At 32.7% G+C, this 20,888-nt stretch overlaps 1 protein-coding gene across 4 annotated transcripts; it reads left to right on the top strand.

Moving 5' to 3' along the window:
* Nucleotides 1-14,217: 14,217 nt before the first annotated feature.
* LOC111019206 (Galactose oxidase/kelch repeat superfamily protein) lies at nucleotides 14,218-17,267 on the top strand. Of its 4 annotated transcripts, XM_088117588.1 has the most exons (3): nucleotides 14,218-14,530; nucleotides 14,853-14,909; nucleotides 15,327-17,267. In XM_088117588.1, the coding sequence occupies exon 3, from the start codon at nucleotides 15,401-15,403 to the stop codon at nucleotides 16,715-16,717; it is 1,317 nt and encodes a 438-aa protein (XP_087973714.1). In that variant the 5' UTR covers nucleotides 14,218-14,530; nucleotides 14,853-14,909; nucleotides 15,327-15,400; the 3' UTR covers nucleotides 16,718-17,267. The 4 variants fall into 4 exon arrangements, with proteins under 4 accessions (XP_087973714.1, XP_087973713.1, XP_087973712.1 ...); XM_088117587.1 differs by lacking the exon at nucleotides 14,853-14,909 and having other exon boundaries at nucleotides 15,303-17,267; XM_088117586.1 differs by lacking the exon at nucleotides 14,853-14,909 and having other exon boundaries at nucleotides 15,185-17,267.
* Nucleotides 17,268-20,888: the final 3,621 nt, after the last annotated feature.

Below are 20,888 nucleotides of genomic sequence, written 5' to 3'. Positions count from 1 at the left end.
GAAAAAAAAAAACCCTTAAAGCCTTTATTTGTTGAACGCAAAAGGGGTTGGCGTCGATTGGCATATCTAGCTTTAAGAAAAGCCTTGTTTGACACATGTCTAGAAAAGATATGATTAGTGGAAATGAAAATACTAGTCAGCGTTTTTCAGATTTTGTGTTCCAAAAAGTAAGGAATCATGTGAGTAAAATAAATGCTTGGCAAGAGGGAAACGGCCGCATGAGTTGAAGTTGAAGTTGGAGTTTGAAGAGTATAAAGTTGATGAGAACAAGAGGGAAAAAATTATTGAAAAGTGAAAGAAATGAAAGGAAATGTGTTTCGGTAGAGGAAATGAAAAGGAAAAATAACATCATGTGATAGGTTTTTGGTGAGTGTTTGTTATAGAAATGAATTAAGAAAGGTACTGGTTTATTTCTGTGGACAAACCCAACAAGGCAACAATCCATGTATCAAGTATGTGGGCAGCACAGTGCTGGAGTTTATAGCCATGTGCCCATGTTCCCTGGGCCTTCCTCAAGACAACTCAACTCAATAAACCCTAAACACTCACTTCAACTTCTTCACTGATTGGACTGTCCATTCAATCACTCCTTTCCTTTTCCAACCACAATCCCCAAACTTATTTTTCAACCAGTTTTTTGGTTTCCTCTGCCTTTAATTTGCTTTCTCAATCTCCATTTGGATCAAAATTAAACACACTTCTCATAATATTGCTGGCAGCCCGTAAGTCTCGTAACCTTCAACTCACATGTTCAAATCCTGTCTCTGCAAAAAATTTTTTTGTCTAAAAAATTTTAAGTTGTTTCGATATGTTTTGTCTTCACTCGCATGCTTCGTAAATGAAACCTCCTACAAAGTTAATCAACCTAATATTGTTCATGCCACATACACTTAATTTTGGATTTCTTATAATTGAGCTACCGAAAAAGAAGCCATAACACCTTATTAGTATAAATACTTACTCTCATTTAGGCATGGTATTTGTCTTTCCTCTCTACTCGAGTGTTGCGATCTCAATCACAATCATAATGTGTGTTCTCTTTAATTACAGGGCCATCCTGGAGCCAGTAGCCCAGGGCAAGGGTCTGCCCATTGCCCAAGGCTCCCCCTCATTCTCGGATGGGCCGGCCTACAAATCCACTACCTTTCTGGCAATGGGCCACCTCCTAGAATTGGACCAATTCTTTCCCACCAAGATATATATATATATATCCTTCCAAAATTTTCATTACAATCTATTTAATTCGCATAGATTGGTCCACCACGGGCGGACATTAATACAGTCTAGATATTAAACCAAACAGTACTGTCCTAAGATTTCGGATTTGGAAATCTGAAAACACATGTGGGGGTTTCATGTTTTAACAGGAAAAAGGAAAATCATTAAATACATCGAAGAATCAAACGTTTGCGGTTTGAAATCTAATCGCATTGCTTCTTAAGATCAGGGAGAAGGGTGGTTTCCACCCATTTTGAGAGACGTTGGTAGGGTGAGGCATTTAATTATAAAATCAAAAACAAGAATTTGAGGCATCATAAGAGGGTGTGTTTGTGGTACTTGGACCAAATAGTAACAGTAACATCTCTCTCAATCATTATCTTGGAATCCCACTATTATATTATTGTTATTCCATAAACACCCAGTTATTAAAGTGTCTAAAAGGCTCCAGCTCATTCCCTTTGCAGAGTGGACTCTCAAACAGTTCAATTTTTAGTAGCAAATTTCAAGTGGGGTTTCCACAAAATTTAATCCGTGACTTAGCCTCATCCATGGTATATAAACAAGGACAAGATTTTTATAATTTAGGCTCAAAATCTAACGGTGTTATAACATTATGGAAGTATGAAGAGGCGAGATTAAGACGTGGGTGACAGTTGGAATTTCGACCATCTGTGCTTCATTTCATTAGCAAAGGAAAAGGGGTGTGATTTTGAGTGAATTATTCTGCATAAAACATTGGGTTTCTCTCCATCATTAATTTTGCAGGATTCAGATTCATTTTCAATCAAAATCAAAGTATTCGTTAGGAACCGGATTCCAGTGCCAAGATTCTTTGCCTCCTCACTTTAATCCTAAAACCAAAAATCTCGGTTGGGACTTTTAACAAACACGTCGTCCACATCCTTGGGTTGGTTAGAAAGAACATTATTTTTCTTACGGATTGCTTTTGGGGCCAAAAGCAAAAAAAGAAGAGCCAAAGTTTTGGTCAGAAATAATAATAGGGACTCACCTTCGTCCTTCGTCATGGTGTTATCACAACATCTGACTGATACCTAAAAGGAAAATGTGTCTCTCTAGTTCCTTATCTTCAAATAGGGGTTTATAGACTGAGATCGAGCTGTGAGATTATTCAGAGGGTCAACTTTTGTATACAGAATATTATAAGACAGATGGAAAAACAAAATTTAATTAAAAATAACTATCAAAAGAAAAGGAAAAGAAAAGTTTTTCAACTCTCTACTAACTCCAAGAGGCAGAGACCTATTCAAAATTGCCTTTCTTTTTCGTCCCAACAAAACCCCGTCTTTCCCATTCACCAAATATATATCTTTCTTCTGCGGCTCAAAAAAAGTTGCTTCCGTTTTCAAATGAAAAACCCCCTTAAACAATTCACCCTTTTCAGTTATTTTTCTTCATCACTTAATTTTATTTTATATATCATTGGCCTGCCCTTCTTCTTTCTCTTTCTCAATGAGTTTCGAAATGTGCTCATTTTACATAAAAAGCCAAATCATATGCATCCCTTTTAAAAGGTAGCTGAAACTTGTTTCTTTGGTTTTATTAAAAGCCTCTAGATTGCCTACTTGCCATTCAAGGGAAAACACAAGATTCTCTTATATCATAAGGAAATTGTGTTCAGATATATGAACAAAATGTAATAGAATATTATTATTATATGGACAAAATATCACACCCCAGTTACTGAGTTTATTATATAATAATCTAAACTGGAAAAAGGAAAAAAAAAAAGATGGGTCCAATAATTCAAATGTGGATGGATGCAACTGAAAACCCAAAAAAAAAAAAGGTTGAGACGAGATAAACAAAAATAATAGATGTCCGCAACTTTGTCCAGTTAGGTGGACATTTTGGAATGGATTCTGTTTCACGTAAAGCTTTCCAAGTAATTGAAAAATGGAGCATTAAGGAAGAGGGAGAGGGAAATTTAGAATAATAATAATAAAGAAAAAGAAAAAGAAAGTGAAATTTAATTATATGTGTTAAGAATAAAGCTAGATCGCTAGCTAGATGAGAAGAATTCTTTGTTGCTTTGCTTTTATGGTTGCTTGCTCTCAATTAATTACATTATATATTACGTGGCCGTTTTCTCTCCCCATCTACTTTCGTATATATTTATTTATTTAAATAATAAATGGGGAATCGTAATTTTTCTAGTGTAATTTCAATACACGTGTTTGTTAACGAGGAAAAAGTGCATTAACCCTTAGGGAAAAAATCAGGATGCTATGTTACAACTCTACACATAAACCAACATCTCTTGAGATGTTGTTAGATGTTAATGTTGTTTTTTCTTGGAGCATGAAACAAATTTTTAATTCAAAAGTATAAAAAGAGTTACACCCATGTTATATTTGAAAAAAAAAAAAGTGAGAAATTGTATCAGTTTCTAAAATATGTATTAAACTTATGCTAGGGAATGGAATAAAATTCTCTTAGAATTTTCATTTTTTTTAGAATGAGTATACAAAATTAAGGTTTATATATGCATACAAAAGGTTAGAAGATGGAGGGTATGATTTGGGACTTCATCATTAGAATGTGTCCATAATTGCACTTCTTTTATATTGTGTTTTAGTTTTTACTTGGAACGAACAATTTGTACAAATAAAAGTAACATATTGAAGTGCATGTACCTTGCAAAAAAGGAGGAAACAAAATTTGGCTGAGTTGGGTGAATTTGACCTTGTCAATTAAGTGTCCATTTATGTCCTTATGCTATGCTTTCTAGAATATTTTTAATTGATAAGAAAAAAAAAGTCATTGTATAACTAATTATTATAAGCATATCAATTTTCCTACTGCATCGCTCAACCATGAATCATATTTAGAGTACGGTGTGTTATTTGATTTGTCAATTAATAAAAGTTTTACGTATATCTCTCCATATGAATATAAGGTTGTTTATCTTTTGGTCCAATCATTTTTTATGCCATTAAAAAGATTTATAATAATAAATATGTTATACTTACATCCATAATCCTCTGGCTTAGCTTCTATATAAAACTTTAAAAATAGGGTTAAAATAGATGGAGAAGGTATATAATAAATAACAGTTAAAATTGGTAACTCATAACAAGGTGAATAATTTTACCAAGTCAATTTTTACTTTATTTTATTCTTTTACGAATAACTTTGCTATGAATATGATGTTACACATTACTATCTTCAATTTCCTTTTTTTTTTTCGGAAAACTCCGAATAAACACCGGATCAAATATATATATTGAGGAATAAGTTTTGTTGCTTTGGAGAAATAAAAAGTGAGGATTGGATAGAATATAATGGGACAAAATTCAAATTACATATTTTTTAAAAGAAAGATAACAATTTCATTTCAATTTGATTGGAAACTAGAGGCGTCTTCTTTCAGTGAGATGCGAGCATTTATATCGTCCAAATTTAGAAATCACAGAATTGGCTTTCTTTAATGCTCAATCTAGAAAAAAGGTTCCCCCAAATTCAAATAAACTCCAATTTTTGCATATATATTTTTTTTTTACCTTAACTACTTATAAATCTCCAAAATGAAAAAAATAAATAAATAAATAAAAAACGTGGTCGTTTGTTAAACATTTTTGAGAGAATAAGGCTTTTTTCCCCTCCCCTCCGTAAATATAATAAATGAGTGGTGTGTTTTTGCCAACTTCACAGATTTCTCGCTTTCTATCTTTATTACACATGACTGAACATGACATAAAGTCATTTTCTAAGATCTGAGAATGGTTTCACTTATTACACAATAAATTTTTACCCAAAACATCAAATCCTCATTTCAAATAATGACTTTGACAATTGCCTAACTTTGTCTCTTTTATTTGCTATTACTACTCACTACTTTTTGGTTTTCATACATAAATTCTTTATATTAATTAAACGCGTTTTACTATTAATTAGAATCGAAGATTTTAGATTTTCTCCTCTTATAATATGGAAGGGAAAGAGGTTATACGACGTCGATGTCATTTTCACTGTTGATATTGGGAATTTAATGTTTAAAATGAGAAGAAGAAATAAAAAGTTAAAAATTATGTAACACAGGAATATATTCCAAAGTGAGAATGAGTACTTGGTAGCATCCATTAACTGCACTTGTAAAAAGCAGTGAATAAAAGGTATATGGATTTGTTGGATTGCCATGCTCAAGAGATATTATACGATGCCGTTTTGGAGTTGGACTTTATGAACCATGGTTGTTCTTGTTTTTGGACATTTGTTGTCTACTTTCTTTTCATCGTTTTCTGAATTATCTTTTTATATAGTTTGACATCTTTTTCATTTTATGAAACCTTATGTTTACATTATCCATATTTATTAAAAATAATTTCATAATTCATGAATAGCGTGGGTTTGAAGGCATGCCCAAAATTAAGTTAGAACTTTATTTGGATAATTATTTTTAAAAACATTACTGAATAATTGTGGAGGGTTAATAGTATTATTGCAAAAATCATTGTTTGCATATTTGTAATTTTGAAAATAAAAATGATTTAAAACTTATGAAAACAAAATATATTTTTACTAACATTTTATTCTAAAAAATAAGAAACCATTTTTCTCTGTGACATGTGTGAGTGTACAAACCAGTTTGTGTAGACTTCGTCTAATTTCATGGAGACAATTGCTTGATCTTATTATTTTTGGTTGTCAAAGAAACATATAGGAAATTTTTTTTGACAGTTGACGAGTGTAAATCTATTTCCTCTAAATTATTTTGATTTACCTTGGTTAATTTTAGAAAAGTTTTAGTGAAAAAGAAAAGTAAATAAATTAGTTTTTATTGTCCCACTAATATGTCTTCAAGTGATTATTTTAATTCAACGAGAGGATTTAAGAAACTGAACTTTTCTGACAATTATTATATTGTCCGAATTATAAAGTTATTTATTAAAAAGATAGCTTTGCCTAATGTAAAATTAATAATAAAAAGAGAGTAATGGGAGCCTTAAATCTCATAAATTCCAATTTTTTTTAGTATCTAACTCAACACAATTTTAACAAAACCACCAAATTGAATTCTAAACTTTAAATGGATAACGAATTTAATATCTTCTCGATATCAAATTAAATAATTATCATGAACCAACCAATAAGTATACAACATCTTAACTAACAAAACACCTAAAGTCAAGTAAGAAAATGTTCAAACCTTGCTATCCACAAATGCTAAAAAATTGCAAAAACCCCAACTAATTCCAAACAAGTGTCACATAGAAACGAAATTAACGTAAAAGTGTTATTTCCCAGTTTATTTAGGTTTCAGATTTAATTTAATACTTATCTAGGATTCACACAAATATATATATATATATATATATATATATATATATACACATCCCATGTTTTAAGGGGAGTTTGAAGATATATATGTATTACAAGGTTGGGTAAAAAAGAGATAAAAAAAAAAAAGAGAAAAGAAAAGAAAAGAAATTGAAAAGCTTGGGACAGGGTGCATTGAATTGCAATTAGTCATAAACACCTTTCTCACCGTCCAATAATGCTTCACATGACCGCACAAATGATGTAAACGTGGCAGTCAATGGTTGGAGGATGGGTTCCTCGGTACGTGAGGGAGATGGATTATTTGCAAGTTGTTAGTGCACGCCAGAATCTTTTTTGGCGGGTTGAATGTAGTCCAAGTTGCGTGGTTTTCAAGTTTGTTCTTTTTTCTTACAATTTTACATCATAATTTTGCCGTAAATTTACACATAGATATACTTCAAGTAGTTAACATAACATAACATAACATAACATTCTTTTAAAAGATAAGTATGGTAATTCGGCTAATCCAATTTTGAAAAAGAAATTTGAGCCAATCGAGAGAGTGCAATTAGGCTTTAAATTAATTTATTGTGTGGCTCTTATTTCCACACAGAGAAAATAATTTTTATATTTTTAATAAATTAATTGACACGCATTTAGTTATCATTTTTACTTTTTATATTTTATAATTTATCTATTTAAGCATATATTTATTATCCTAAAGATGGATAACTTTTTAACTAAAAAACAAGCTTGTGTATTAATAATTTCTCATTTTGTAATCTAGTCTTGAAATTATTCTAAAAATCATCCTAATATCTTGACAATTGAAATATAAAATATCTTTTTGGTTTTTGATTATGTATTTGGACTTACTTTTCAAAAAATTTTAACATATTTGTAAAAAAATAACTTAATCTTAATAATAAATAAAAAAAAAAAAGATGAAAACAAAATTACTACAACATATGTGAGGGACCTTTGATTGTTCTTAACCAGGACATATCTTTCATAATTTCTATATCTCTCTAAGAGGAAAAAAAAAGTGAAAAGCATGTACGAGGTAGACCAAACTGAGCTATTTAGAACGAATTATGCGAGGGAAGACCTGCATAAAGAAAGAAAATATTATGATGTTCAAGTTAGTAAAAACTCGACTTACAACTCTCAAGACATTGAATCAGAATTGCATACTTTATATAAATTGAACTACTATTTATAAGCAGAATATAGTATATCTATGATTCCAATTTGTTAAGTCATTCTATAATCAATTAGACAAGACAGTTACGGACGATTAGGTAGGATACCTAGGCATCAGCCTTCATTTAGGCTAGTGGTTGCCTCTTTAGCTATTTTGAGATTACTTCAACCAAGTTTAATAGCTCGGCCACCACACATTTTCGAAGTATTTTAGGATAAGGTAACGTGCAGTTGCTCTTTCCTTATCGTATCATGTGGTAGGTCGTATTTTACCCTCCAATAAATCTGTTTATATTTTTCCCCAATATCAAAGAGGCTTCTAAGTTTTAAAACATATTCTTAAAAAAATTTGGTAATGTAATTTTCAAATATTTAACTGAAGCATCCATACACTGCACTATATTAATGTCTTGATTTTTTTACCGTTGGTAAGAGAGTATAAAGTTTCATATCAATTTTACTTTTTTTTTTTTAATTTCATTTATTATTTTTTTTTCTCCAATTGAACATGTATCTTAAAAAAAAAGGAAAGAAGAAAGAAGAAGGCATGTATCAAATTTATTTATACAACTTTTCGATCAAGGTCGAAACTAGTCGTATTTTTGGTACTGGGCTGAACTTAAGTGTCACTTGACGAGAAAATATCTATGCAAGAGTAATTAGTAAGAGTTCAACTTTAAGGATCAGACTGAGTTAGAATAAGTTATATGATATTGTAGTGAGACCTTCTATTTATAGGACGACGATCCAACAGGATTTTTCGACGATTCGTTATATTTTTTTGAAGAGTCTATTGTTGAAAGTTGGCATGTCCGGTGTGTGAGGTCAGAGTCGGACGATACCTTCAACTAGATGGAGTTTACCGAATGTGGTTTGTAGCTAAGTATGAAGGTTGGCCACTACCTCCATCCCTCTAAAGAAGAGCTAGTCTTTCAAGCTTTCGTTGTTTTCCACATGGCAAATCGTTTTTCACCCAACAAAATTCTTTCCAATTAGGAAGGTAGGTGGCTTTGAAGATTACTAGAGATTGCATTTTTCTTAATATTATAATATAAATTAAAATTTTCCCTTTCGTTCTGATTTTGCCCATTCCGACAGTTATTCCTAATTAATATTCGAATTAAAATATTTATCACACGCAAAAATCTAACAAAATTATATTAAATAGTTTATAATTTTAATGCGTACTCCTTCTGCCCATAAGATTTATAAAAAAGCAGTAAAATTAAAAAAAAAATCATTAAACATGTTCAACCCGTGTAAATAGAGTAAAAAACTAAATGCTACCAGAAACAAAAGCATTTTAAAATAGCAAATTAGCAATCAACTCATGTTTTTTAAACATTTTTATATGTTTTCATTATTTTTTGAGACTTTGAAATGTAAAATTACATTAAGAAAGATAAAATAATTGATTAATATATTATATTATATTATAAACACACTCTTTTTTTTAAACTAAAAATATTGTTAAAATAATAATTATAGAAAATTTAAAACATATATGTTAATGAATCAATAAATATTATTTTAGATTTAACTAAATATTTTGTTGTTAACTGTCATTAGATTACAAATATAACACGAATAATTTTTTAAATCTATATTCAATTTTCAAATATGCTACTAAACACGTATCTCAAAACATTCAAACAATTGTTTTTATTGAATATCTTATTTTTAGATGACCAACCAAACACACCGTAATTCATCATTTTATTTCTCTCACAACCATGGGGAGATTATGCTAGCAAGTTTTTTTTTTAATTATTGAAGCACAACGTTATATTATTAATCATTTATTAGACGCACACTAGGCCATAAAATTAAAACTATTTATTGATGTGTATTAAAAAAAAGAGAGAGAAAACTATTTATTAATGTATTAAATGATCAAATCAACCAAACATTCATTTTGCCCATCCAAACCATTATTTGTTTCTAAGACCAGACCTTAAGTTTAAATTTTAAAATTTGAATATCTTGTTAAAATTCTGACTTATTTTGATTTGACATTCTTTTAGTTGAAACAGAAAAATTTGTATATATCCTTTAATTTTGTAGTCATGCACATCCTTTAGATAGTCTTTATAATTGATTTATGATTTTTTTTTTTTCATTTTCATTGATGATGTGCTTCGTAATTCGTAGAAAATAGAACATTATGATAATAATTTTGCAACTACCGATATGATTGGATTGCCAAAGAAAAGGATACGTACCAAACCAACTTCCAAAAAATGGTTCTTCGAGAATGGAGTCCCATCTTATAATATAAAATGAACCAACTTTGTTGCACATCTCAAGCCTCGCCCCAATGGATATCATTATATTCCAATATTATAATTGCTTAATTAAATTCCTATGTTTTTCATTTCTTACATCGTTACCACCCGGTCCCCCACTTTGGATTTAGACAAGGAAATGGCATTAAAAATGCCTTGAATTTTATTGTATATCTCATTGGACTAAGTAAGAAATATTCCTCAACTTTATAATTCAATATGCTAAAATTAAACGCACTTTTAAAAAGAAGAAGAAGAGAAAAAAAAAAACCTTTAGTGTAAATGAATAATTACAATTAATGATTTTGATGGTTAACTAGCTGTAGATTAGCCTAGTAACATTAAGAAATATGAAAATAATAATAATAAAATTTTAGATGATCAATGGATTTGAGCCACATTGTGTGACCTCCATCATTATATTTAGTGATATTAAAAAAATAATTCATATGCATTTTTTTTTATTAAAAAAAGTCATTCTGTATTCCATATATTCCAAATGAAAACCTACAATAGTATATTTTTGTATTATTGAGGTAGACGATATCAGATAATGTGTATAGTTTTGTTAACATTTAATTGAATTGAATTGTTAATTTTGAATTAACTGGCTTTATTAACTTTTTTAATTTTTATTTTGGAAAATATAATCTATGAAAAATAGTCCGGTTATATTTGCAAATAAGACAAAAAAAAAAATGATAATACGATTTGATTTTGTGACAATTTTGTAAAATGGGGATCTATAAAGGATAGACATGATAAACATCGAGGTCAATCACATTGCTATTTAATACAAATATGCAGAGTTGATATATATTATTTTGGGTCATATTGTATATTTGCAACTGCCTTTTCTATTTAGGTATTAATTAGTTATTTATTAATTTTTTTTGTAGGGTTATAAAAAACTATTTTTAGTATTTAAGTTTTTAAATATTATTTTTTTTACAATAATACTTGGAAGTAAGATTGAATACAAGACCTTCTAATAAAAGATATATGCCTTATCGAATTGACCTTTTTAAATATGATGAATATTAAAGAGTTTTCTCCCGGTATAAATTTCCCTTATTTATCCATATATTTGCTTTTATGAAAAAATTGGCTGCATTAATACTTATGTGTCTATCTTCTTCTTCTTCTTTTTTGAGTGAGTGTGATTTGTAAATATTAGTTTAATGCCTTGGCAGTTTGAATTTATGTTGCCACTTTGCTTAAAAAATTTGTAGGGTATACATAAATAAAACTCATGTATGAAATGTCATGATATCAAGTCATATACGCCTAACTTTGTAGGCAAATGTCCCCTTCAATTTGTAGGCTTTTTTTTTATCGTTTACAACGTTATACCGTGTCACTTTTATCATGTACATGTACCACATTCAATCATACCAAAACATTCCAAAAATTTTAGGTTATGCTATGATAAGTATTTTTCTAACTTTTTTTTTTAAAAGATAATATAATTTACTAAATAGTTTGCTTTACATTTTATATTTATTTGGAAAACCCAGAATATTAGTTCAATTTAAGAAATCCAGTATTAAATGATATAAATTTTATTGAGAGGGCCTTATATTCACAATTTATGTGATTACTATAATAGTTCATCAACGTTGAATGTGATTAGCTCCAGCTTAGTTCAATAGAAAAATAAAAATACATTGTGTTTAGCGTCAAGAAAGTTCAAGAAATGATTTTAAATTATGCGATTTGAACTTCGAAAAATTATTTCAAATTCTTTATCTTGTTTGAAATAAGAATAATTTGAAAAGAATTAAATTAAATTTCTTTATTTAGAGGTTTACCAAAAACGAAAAGAAAATTAGAATTTTTCATATTTGAACTTTTAATCTAAATTTATTAATTGTAAATTAAAATATTTACAAGATTAAATAAGTAATTTTCTCTTTAAACTCGTGTGAAATCATGTAGAATTTGGTCATTTTCATTGGGAAATCTTTTTACATATTAAATCATTCAAAATCACGAGTTACCGAACAATGGAATTCATTTGAAATTTGTCGAAATGGGAGGCATCAAACATAATATTAGTATTTTCTTTATTTTAGAAATAATCAAATTCATTCGTAGTCGGTCGGATCACATCTAATACCCTTCAAAGATCGACGGTTTAACGAAAAAAATCAAATCCAGCGATAATATTAATCCAAAAATATATTTAAAAAAAGTTACTTTTTAATTAACACAATTTTGTTGAACAAAAAATAGGAAGTGAAATTAAAAGAAAAAAAAAAGGATTATTTGATGTAATGATGAATAGAGAGGATTGGAGGAACATTTTTCCAAAGCGTGGAAGGAAAGAATATTTTTGGAAAAGAGAGTTCAGAGTTCAGAGTCAACGTGTGGTAAACATAAGCGGCTTTGGATTTGGATGTGAACGCCCAGAGCCGTAACGGAACACAACACAAATCCAACTCCGTGGTGGACCCAAAACCAAAACCGAAAACCAAACCGCGTAATTCTAATTGCCTTTTTAAAACTCCGCCACATTTCAGATAAGCTTTTTAATTAATCACTAATGTAAATCACATTGACGTGTAATTACGCTCCAAATTCCCACAATCACCATCTAAAGCGGGTGGTTTCATGTCATCCCCATGGGTAATTTTGGTACTTTCCCACGAAACTTAATTTGACTGTCTCTGATTATAAACTGGAATTTCCATTTCCATGGGAACCCATTGCCCTGCTTTTAACCTTATCCGCATATTGATTTTGACTAATACCTCAGTTTTTGTTTCTTCCCCCCAAATCCACCAATCAATGTTTTAATTAAACACCATACCAATATCAGATCTAACGTCTAAATCATCTAATGTAAAAATTAAATTAAATTAAATTAAATTACACACAGGAGATGAAAATCAAAGTTTGGGGCTTGGCAGAATATCACATCAAATCAATACAACAAAAATTATTAAAAAATTATTATATGCTTTTTGAGCGAACGATTTCCACAAGCAAAGAGTAGAGGGGGTTGTGTTATCGAGGGCAGAATGGTCATAATGGAAAATGAAAATTGAGGTAAAGGGCCCCACCCTCCACATGTCCACTCATGTTGTCTTATGTCTTCTCTTGCTTAGTCAATTATACTTTGGTTGGTTTAAATTAACAAGCATCTTTTTTTTTTTTATTAATTTTATTCTCCATTTTGTCCTCAATTACAGCTTTACCACTTCATCTTCCAACCTTCTTCAATCCTCCCAATGCTACACGTTTTTTAAGTCATTCCACTCATTTATTTCTTTTTCTTTTTTTTTCATTGTCCTAATAAAATGGTTATTAAATGACATAAAAAGTTAATTAAATGATGGTTTGAATAAAAACTTAACAAAGTACAAAGTGGAGTAAATGCCAAGTGTAATTGTAAAAAAACCTAAAACATTTCCCCTCAAATTAGATGAATAGAGGCTAAAACTAAAAAAGTTGGAGAGTTGACTTCGGGGGACTATGAGCCCAGATAATTTAATGAGCGATTAAGTTTAGTGCAGAAATCAAATTTAATTTATTACATAGAGAAAAACAAAAATCTACCTGATTGGATGAATGGTGGTAAATCTAAACAATAATAATAATAATGACGTAAAAGCAGTTGTTTTAATTAATAAATGAGATTAGAAGGGAAGGTTTATTAGTAGTGTGATTAGGGAGGTTAATATGGGGTGGGATGGGATTTGACTAGTCAAATCAATAAATTTTAATTTTTTTTTAGTGAGTCCTGAGTGGTCCATTATGGATGTGATCTGACGAATGAGGAAGCGAGTGCAAGGGGAGTAGTCTATGATGGTTCGTACAGTATGAGAGCTCCACGAACCCCAAAATTTACCGGGAGGTCCGTTAAATTTGACTTGAGAAAGAAAATATTTTTAATTAATTTTGGTTTAGTGGCGGTGGCGGAGTGTGCGTGCGCGTGCGCGTGGAAATTGGAATTTGGACGGAGCCGCCGCGGTGGGACGGAATAAGGTGCCGGTGCCGACTTGTGGGTGGCGGAAGGGAAGAAGTGGGGCCCACCCCCCCGCCAGCGGAGAGACGCTTTTTCCGAGTAAAAATTAGTTGTGGATCAAATCTAAGTGAGAGTCAGAGGAGAGAAAAAACAGAGAGTCACGCTCACGCGGGCTACACAAAGTGTAATTTGCAATAATTTAAGATCGGAAAGGAAACGGAGAGAAAAAAAAAATAATAATAATAATAATAAAAACTGGTTTTTGAAGAGAGAGAGAGGGGAGAGAGAGAGAGAGAGAGAGAGAGAGAGAGAGAGATAATAAAGAAGGTAAAGGAAAGGAATTTGGAGTGGGAGGGCAAAATCCAAAGGCCTTGGTGTCTCCAACTCCAATTCCAATTCCAATTCCCTTCTCGTTCTGTGATTTGCAGAGAGAATCCAAAGGACGCACAACGCCAACATCAGAAAGAGAACCACTACTCACCACTCACTCTCACCAAAACTCAGAAACTCGCTTCTTTTTTTCCTTCTAAATTCCAATCACCGCCCTGTTTCTTCTCTTATCCATTATTAAGTAAGTCCCTTGCATTCTTATTCCTTCCTTCAACCTCAATATTTATTTTTATTTTTTATTTCCTTTTCTCTCTCTCTCTCTCTCTTGTACTGTTTTGTTTTCTCCTTCCATATTTCAATTAGTAGAAATTATTATAATTGTGATTATACTTATACCCTGTCGTAAACAGATCTCTCGATTCCACTCCGGTGTCGGGGAGATTGGGTAGATTTTGATTTCGACGCTTTCTTCAATTGTTTATTGGAATTTTCTGGTTCTTATTGAGATTCGGAGATCCGTTCTTCTTACCCACCTTTTTTTTTTTTGCCTATTTGGTTTGAAGGCGGCGAGCTTATCATTTCGTTTCATCCTCCTCCCTGTTCAAGTTTTTCAATAGTAGGTGGGTGGGGGTGTTTTGGTTTCTGGGACCAGTTTTGCAGCATTGTGTTTTTAACTCCGAATTCGGATTGTTGGTTTGGCGAATTCAGTGCGAGAATTTTTTTCCTTTCAATTTGTTTTTTTATTATATAATTTCTTCAAAAGTTGCTGGAATTTTTAGATACTTTTTTTGCCCCCTCGGCAGCAAAGCAATAGCTCTCTCTCGCTGGGTTTATTTCACGATTTGGTGATGGAAAAGTTAGGTTTCTAAATCTGTGGCCTTCATCTTTTTTGTAGAAAATTTATAGTTTTGGTAAAAAAGCTGCATTGGTTGATTAAATCGGCGGGTTCTGTATGTCTCCCCCCTCCCCGAAGTTTGAGTGGATCCTGGGCTTTGATTTTTGATTCTCTTTAGCTGTGGGATTCTTATTTTGACTAGGAAAGAGAAGGAAAGATCGGATCGGATTGGAATTGTGAAATTTGTGGCTTTTTATTGGGTTGCATCTGAGAGATATGTTGGAGGATCGGTCGTTTGTGGCGTCGAGGGTGTTCTCAAGCTCTTGCCAGCAGGAAACTCAGTGGGCTTACTTTAACTTCACGTATCGGCTCGAGGTTGGAATGGGAAATGGTAAACGCCCATCGGAATCGGATCATCATGCCGATGACCTCCCTAAAACCTCCAGTTCTTGCTCTAGAAACGTCAGGCCTCGATCTTCAAGGGATCATCCAAACCATCCCTCCGATTCAGATTCAGGGGATGCTTCTGATTCGGGTTCTCTAATCTCTTCCATTGGCCGGGACAACTCTATTAATTGCTTAATCCGCTGCTCCAGGTCCGATTACGGTTCTATTGCCTCCTTGAGTCGAACTTTCCGTTCGCTAATCCGTAGCGGGGAGCTCTACAAGCTGAGGCGTTTGAACGGTGTGATTGAGCACTGGGTTTACTTCTCCTGCCATCTTCTCGAGTGGGAGGCTTTTGATCCAATTCAGCGCAGATGGATGCATTTGCCCAGGATGGATTCCAACGAATGTTTCATGTGCTCTGATAAGGAATCCTTGGGAGTGGGTACTGACCTTCTTGTTTTTGGTAAGGATTTAAATTCCCATGTCACTTATAGATATAGTATATTGACAAATTCCTGGTCTCCTGGAGTGAGTATGAATGATCCCAGATGCTTGTTTGGGTCTGCTAGCCAAGGGGAGATAGCAATTTTGGCTGGAGGCTGTGATTCAAATGGCAACATCCTCAACTCTGCCGAGCTCTACAATTCCGAGACTAAAACCTGGGTCACTCTTCCCAACATGACCAAACCAAGAAAGCTTTGTTCCGGGGTGTTCATGGATAAAAAATTCTACGTAATTGGCGGAGTTGGGGGAAGCGAGTCCAAGGTTCTCACATGTGGTGAAGAGTACGATTTGGAGACTAGAAAGTGGACTGAAATCCCCAACATGTCCCCTGGCCGTAATGCTGCAGCCAGGGATGGTGATATGCCAGCCGCAGCCGAAGCACCGCCCCTTCTTGCTGTCGTAAATAACGAGCTCTATGCGGCAGATCACACTGACATGGAGGTGAGGAAATATGACAAGAGGAGAAGAGAATGGTCTACAGTTGGGAGATTGCCTGAACGAGCAGTTTCAACTAATGGTTGGGGGCTTGCGTTTAGAGCTTGTGGAGATAGGCTAATTGTTATTGGCGGACCGAGGGCCATGGGGGAAGGCTATATAGAGCTCAATTCTTGGGTTCCAAGTGAGGGCCCTCCACGGTGGGATTTGCTAGCCAGGAAGCCATCTGCTAATTTTGTGTATAACTGTGCTGTGATGGGATGCTAAAACCATGGTGGAACTGGAAGGCAGCACCTGTTTTCTGTTCTCTGACGATGGTGTCTTCTCTCACTTCAACTTCCAGATGGATTGCTCAGGATGGGTTTGTTTTCTTTCTTCTACACAATGATTCTAGCTGATGAGTTATTTCCCATACTCTCTTCAGATATTTTCAACCATTGCGCAGGGAGGCGTGGGGAGGAATTCATTTTACTCAAGATTTTATAGAAAATTTTCCATGGAAGGAGATCTCTTAAAAAATATCATTTATTCTCTCTCAAGACTCATTTTTATTGCTTCTTCCATTGAAATATGCATCCCCTCACCGCCCATTACTGGCTCGAGATATTTCAAAGATTGATTTCTTCTTAGGACAGTTTATAGTTCCCAATAATTTCAGTACAATAGAGAATTCATAGCTCGCCGAGTACTGTTTTCTGAAAGCTTTTATGAGAAAACAGAACTACTTTTATGCACTGCATGAACGTTACCATTCAGATATCTGTCTTCAAGAAATGAAATAAGTTATAGGTGGTGGCTATTTTGCTCGTTGTGTTTAGTGTACCAATTGTTCTTCCTCCACTTCTTTTAATTTTATTTTGGACCTCCTCCACCTCCTCTTCTTGTTCTTCTTCTTCATTTGAACTTGCGTTTTCATCCTTGATTCATAACTACAAACAGTGTATACATGACTTGTTGGTCTATCAACTTTTCCATTCACATAGTTACTGAGTTTGTCTTGCTCCACTGAATCACGTGTATATATACATTATACATTTTTGCTTTCTGTTTATGCTCAAAAAACAATATTAGAACTTGGTTTCAGTTTAGGTGGTTTGAGAAGCCTTTTAGTCCAGATCAGAGTAGAGATGGAGAGTTCTTTCTTTTTCTTCTAGTGGTTATGGAAAATTCTTCGCCAAATTCTTTGCCATATTAGTTGTTAGGTAACAAGTTTTGGTTGTGATGAATGGATTGATGAGTGGCTATCAAAAAAGAGAGTGGAAAAAGGATAGGTGTGAGGAGTGGGTTGTTGTTATGTTGGGAAAAGAAACTGTGAGTGCAAGGAAATTGTTGAAGGAAAAGACAAGAAGATGAAGCCTAAATTGTAGTTTACAAGTGCTTTTAACTCATGGAAATTGAAATATGCCTTTCAACCACCCTAATAGTATTGTTTTTGTTAGGAACATCAATAAAGTTTCCTTTCCTTTTAAAAACTGAATGCAAATATTGCTTCTTGTTTCTTATTACCCACTGCAGTTTTGAAAGATGCACTAGCAAGCATGTTTACTTGAATGGAAAATGATGGCAAAACACCACTCTCCCATTTCCTTGTGGTTTTCTTCACTTGTTTCTATTTGGTTAACTTAAGGCAAATTGAAGTTTCGTTTTCCCTTTTCAACTTTTTCTTGTCTTGTTTTATGATTTTGCGTATGAACTGGTTTCCACCCTATTATTAGAGATCCCTTTTCCTTTTTTTTTTCTTCTCCTTTGGAGCTCTATAATAATGCCCATCTTCATGTACCTAGGCCCTTCTTCACTGACATAGGTAACACTTTTTAGTGACTGGGTCATGGGTTACAGTGGTATGGTTTAGGTTGAGCCGTTGCTAATTTGATGAACTGTATAAATCTAGACTTTCGAATGTAGCATCAGGTTGTGCTCTAATTTTTAAAGTTCATTCATTTATGGATCTAAATACGTGTTACCCAAATTTGGACTTTACAATTCATATCTTGCAGGACACCCAAAAAACAAAAATTAAAGAAAGAAAGAAAAGAAACCTGGTTTTCCCAAAACCATGAATCAAATGTCACTCAGTCACTCTAAGTTTGCATCATACGCTATGCAGTCTTTGCTGTATCTTAAAATTAGAAAGAAAGAAGAAAAAAGGCTTGCACAGACTTAAATTTCTCAAAATCATGAATCAAAATGTGAGTTTAATTTTTTTTATTTCGTATGTGGGGGTGGAGATTCGAATTCTTGTCGAAGATAAGTGTCTTAACTAGTTGAACTATGTTCAGATTAAATATCAAATACTAGTTTAAGTTGTTTGTTATTATATCTTAGTTAATTCAGCATCAGAACTATATGCATCTTTGCCATCTTCTCCTTCAAATTCATCACATTTAAAAGCTATTTCTGTCATTACTCTCAAGAAAGCTGGGAGTTCTCTTCCCCTTAATGGCTGACTATTTTGGCCATGGAAGATTTTATCAATATTTCATGAAGTTCCCGTGTGTGATGAAATAATAAGCAGTTCACTTATATTATAAATTATTGTTAGGTCCGCGAGATCCTTAATAGATTTGTTACCTTTTAGTATGCTGTATTTTCTTTATTTAAAAAGAATTCATTCGTATCTAATTGAAATAATTTAATCGAGTTCATCCTCAATTTCATTTATTTTACCTCAAAAGATGTTAAAAAAAAATAGTTGCAAATTGCAATTGAGTAGGCTATTACACTCATTGAGAGTTTTTCATGCTATAAAAGAAAAAATATTTTTAAATTTGTAAAAATGGAATAAACTACAGATTAGAATCATTCCTAGTCTCAAGTAATCATTGCAAACTAAACAAAATATAATTCAACAGGTGAAAGACATTAATAACCTCACCCTTTAAACAAAAAGTTAACTCGATATTGCCTGCTGCATCCTAAGATTGACAAATCTCAATATCATTAGAACATATAGCATTTGAACCAAATTGAATTCATCCAATGCTGTAACAAATCACAAGTCCAAACACAAACTAACTATGATTGGGCCTGGTAGAATATTGGGGCGATGATGGAAAACGAGCCCAAAATCCAGGTAAAAGTAGAGTTGGGCCCGCAGCCCAAAATGTTGTTGGGCACGTTATGAAATTAGCACCGACAAGGAAAGGGGAGTACAGAGGTTGAAAGGACAGTTGTTGCCGTTCTGTTCTTAGGTAGACAGCAATCTGTGCCTGCACTAAACCATATCTATAAATTAAATTATAATATCAATATCCAATTGTTTGTAATTGTAAGATTTCATTTACATCACTCCTCCACCAACTTAACACTGCACTTTAATGCCACCAACTCATTTCAATTCAAGCTTTTGTGCTTCTGTGGTGGGATAGATTATTATTTCTCATTTTCTATGTCCCCAAGGATCGATATATTGATTCTTCTCTCTTTTTTTTACTTCTTGGTCGTGGACTGCCTGTACATACCCGCCACTCCAGCATCGTTCCTTTCTTTAGCCACTCATCTACACTAGGATTGGTCTCCACTGCCACGTTTAGTTCCGTTGGCTCCTGTTAAAAATTCTACATTGATAAGATAAGGACCTAACAAATATTTATAATAGAGTCCAAAAGCTACATTGAGATGAAACTCATGAATATCAATATGGTATCAGAGTCCAAAAGCTCAAACGAGCATATGAGAAGGGACCCTACCTCTATTTTTATCCTTAACCATCTTTATAATCAAAGTTTTAAGTTTGAGATCTCAATTTTATGACAATTTAAATAGAAATATTGATAAAATATCGACGGTAACAAACGGTTATAAAAATAAAAAATGTGTAAAATCTTTCTAAATGATCAATATTAATATTATGTCTATATTAGTGGTATTTTGTCAATTTCTTTTCATATTTTTGTCGAATTTTTTTTTTTGTATTATTATAGAAATGTCGATTTATTTCTCATGTTGGTGTTGTTGATACATGAAATATTTAATACCATAGCTTGAGGAGTGAGGAATTTGGGTATGCAAATAGCTTGGAATTGGATGAGCGAGCTAGCTGGTGGGTCTTGTTGGAACAAGTACGAGAAGGAGAAAAAAAGTGAAATTTTAAGGTTACAATTCCTAGAATTGTGCTTCCATATAGACATCAATTTTGAAAACCATTCTTCTGCTAATTTTCTGATCTTGATCTGCAAGATTTCTTCTTCCCAACAATGCACTTCTTTTTCTTTTTTTGGGAGAGAAATGCTAAGTCATAGATTGATGGTTGAAAAAAGAAAAGAGAAGTTGATGAGGGTTTGCTTTTTGGGTGGTCCATTGGCAGCATAAAGTGCATTACCAGCAAACTGAGCTTTCAATGGGTGGTGCCTCTAAGTGGATCAAAATCCATCTTCTATAAATGGGTATGATAGATAGATGTGCCATCTTGTACCAATTGGTTACAGCAATAAAGAAA

Source organism: Momordica charantia (assembly GCF_013281855.1).
Source record: "Momordica charantia cultivar OHB3-1 chromosome 9 unlocalized genomic scaffold, Mcharantia_2.0 BLBB01000009.1, whole genome shotgun sequence".
Classification (NCBI taxonomy): domain Eukaryota; kingdom Viridiplantae; phylum Streptophyta; class Magnoliopsida; order Cucurbitales; family Cucurbitaceae; genus Momordica; species Momordica charantia.
The sequence above is the reverse complement of the archived record's forward strand: the minus strand, read 5'-3'. Positions and strand labels throughout refer to the sequence as shown.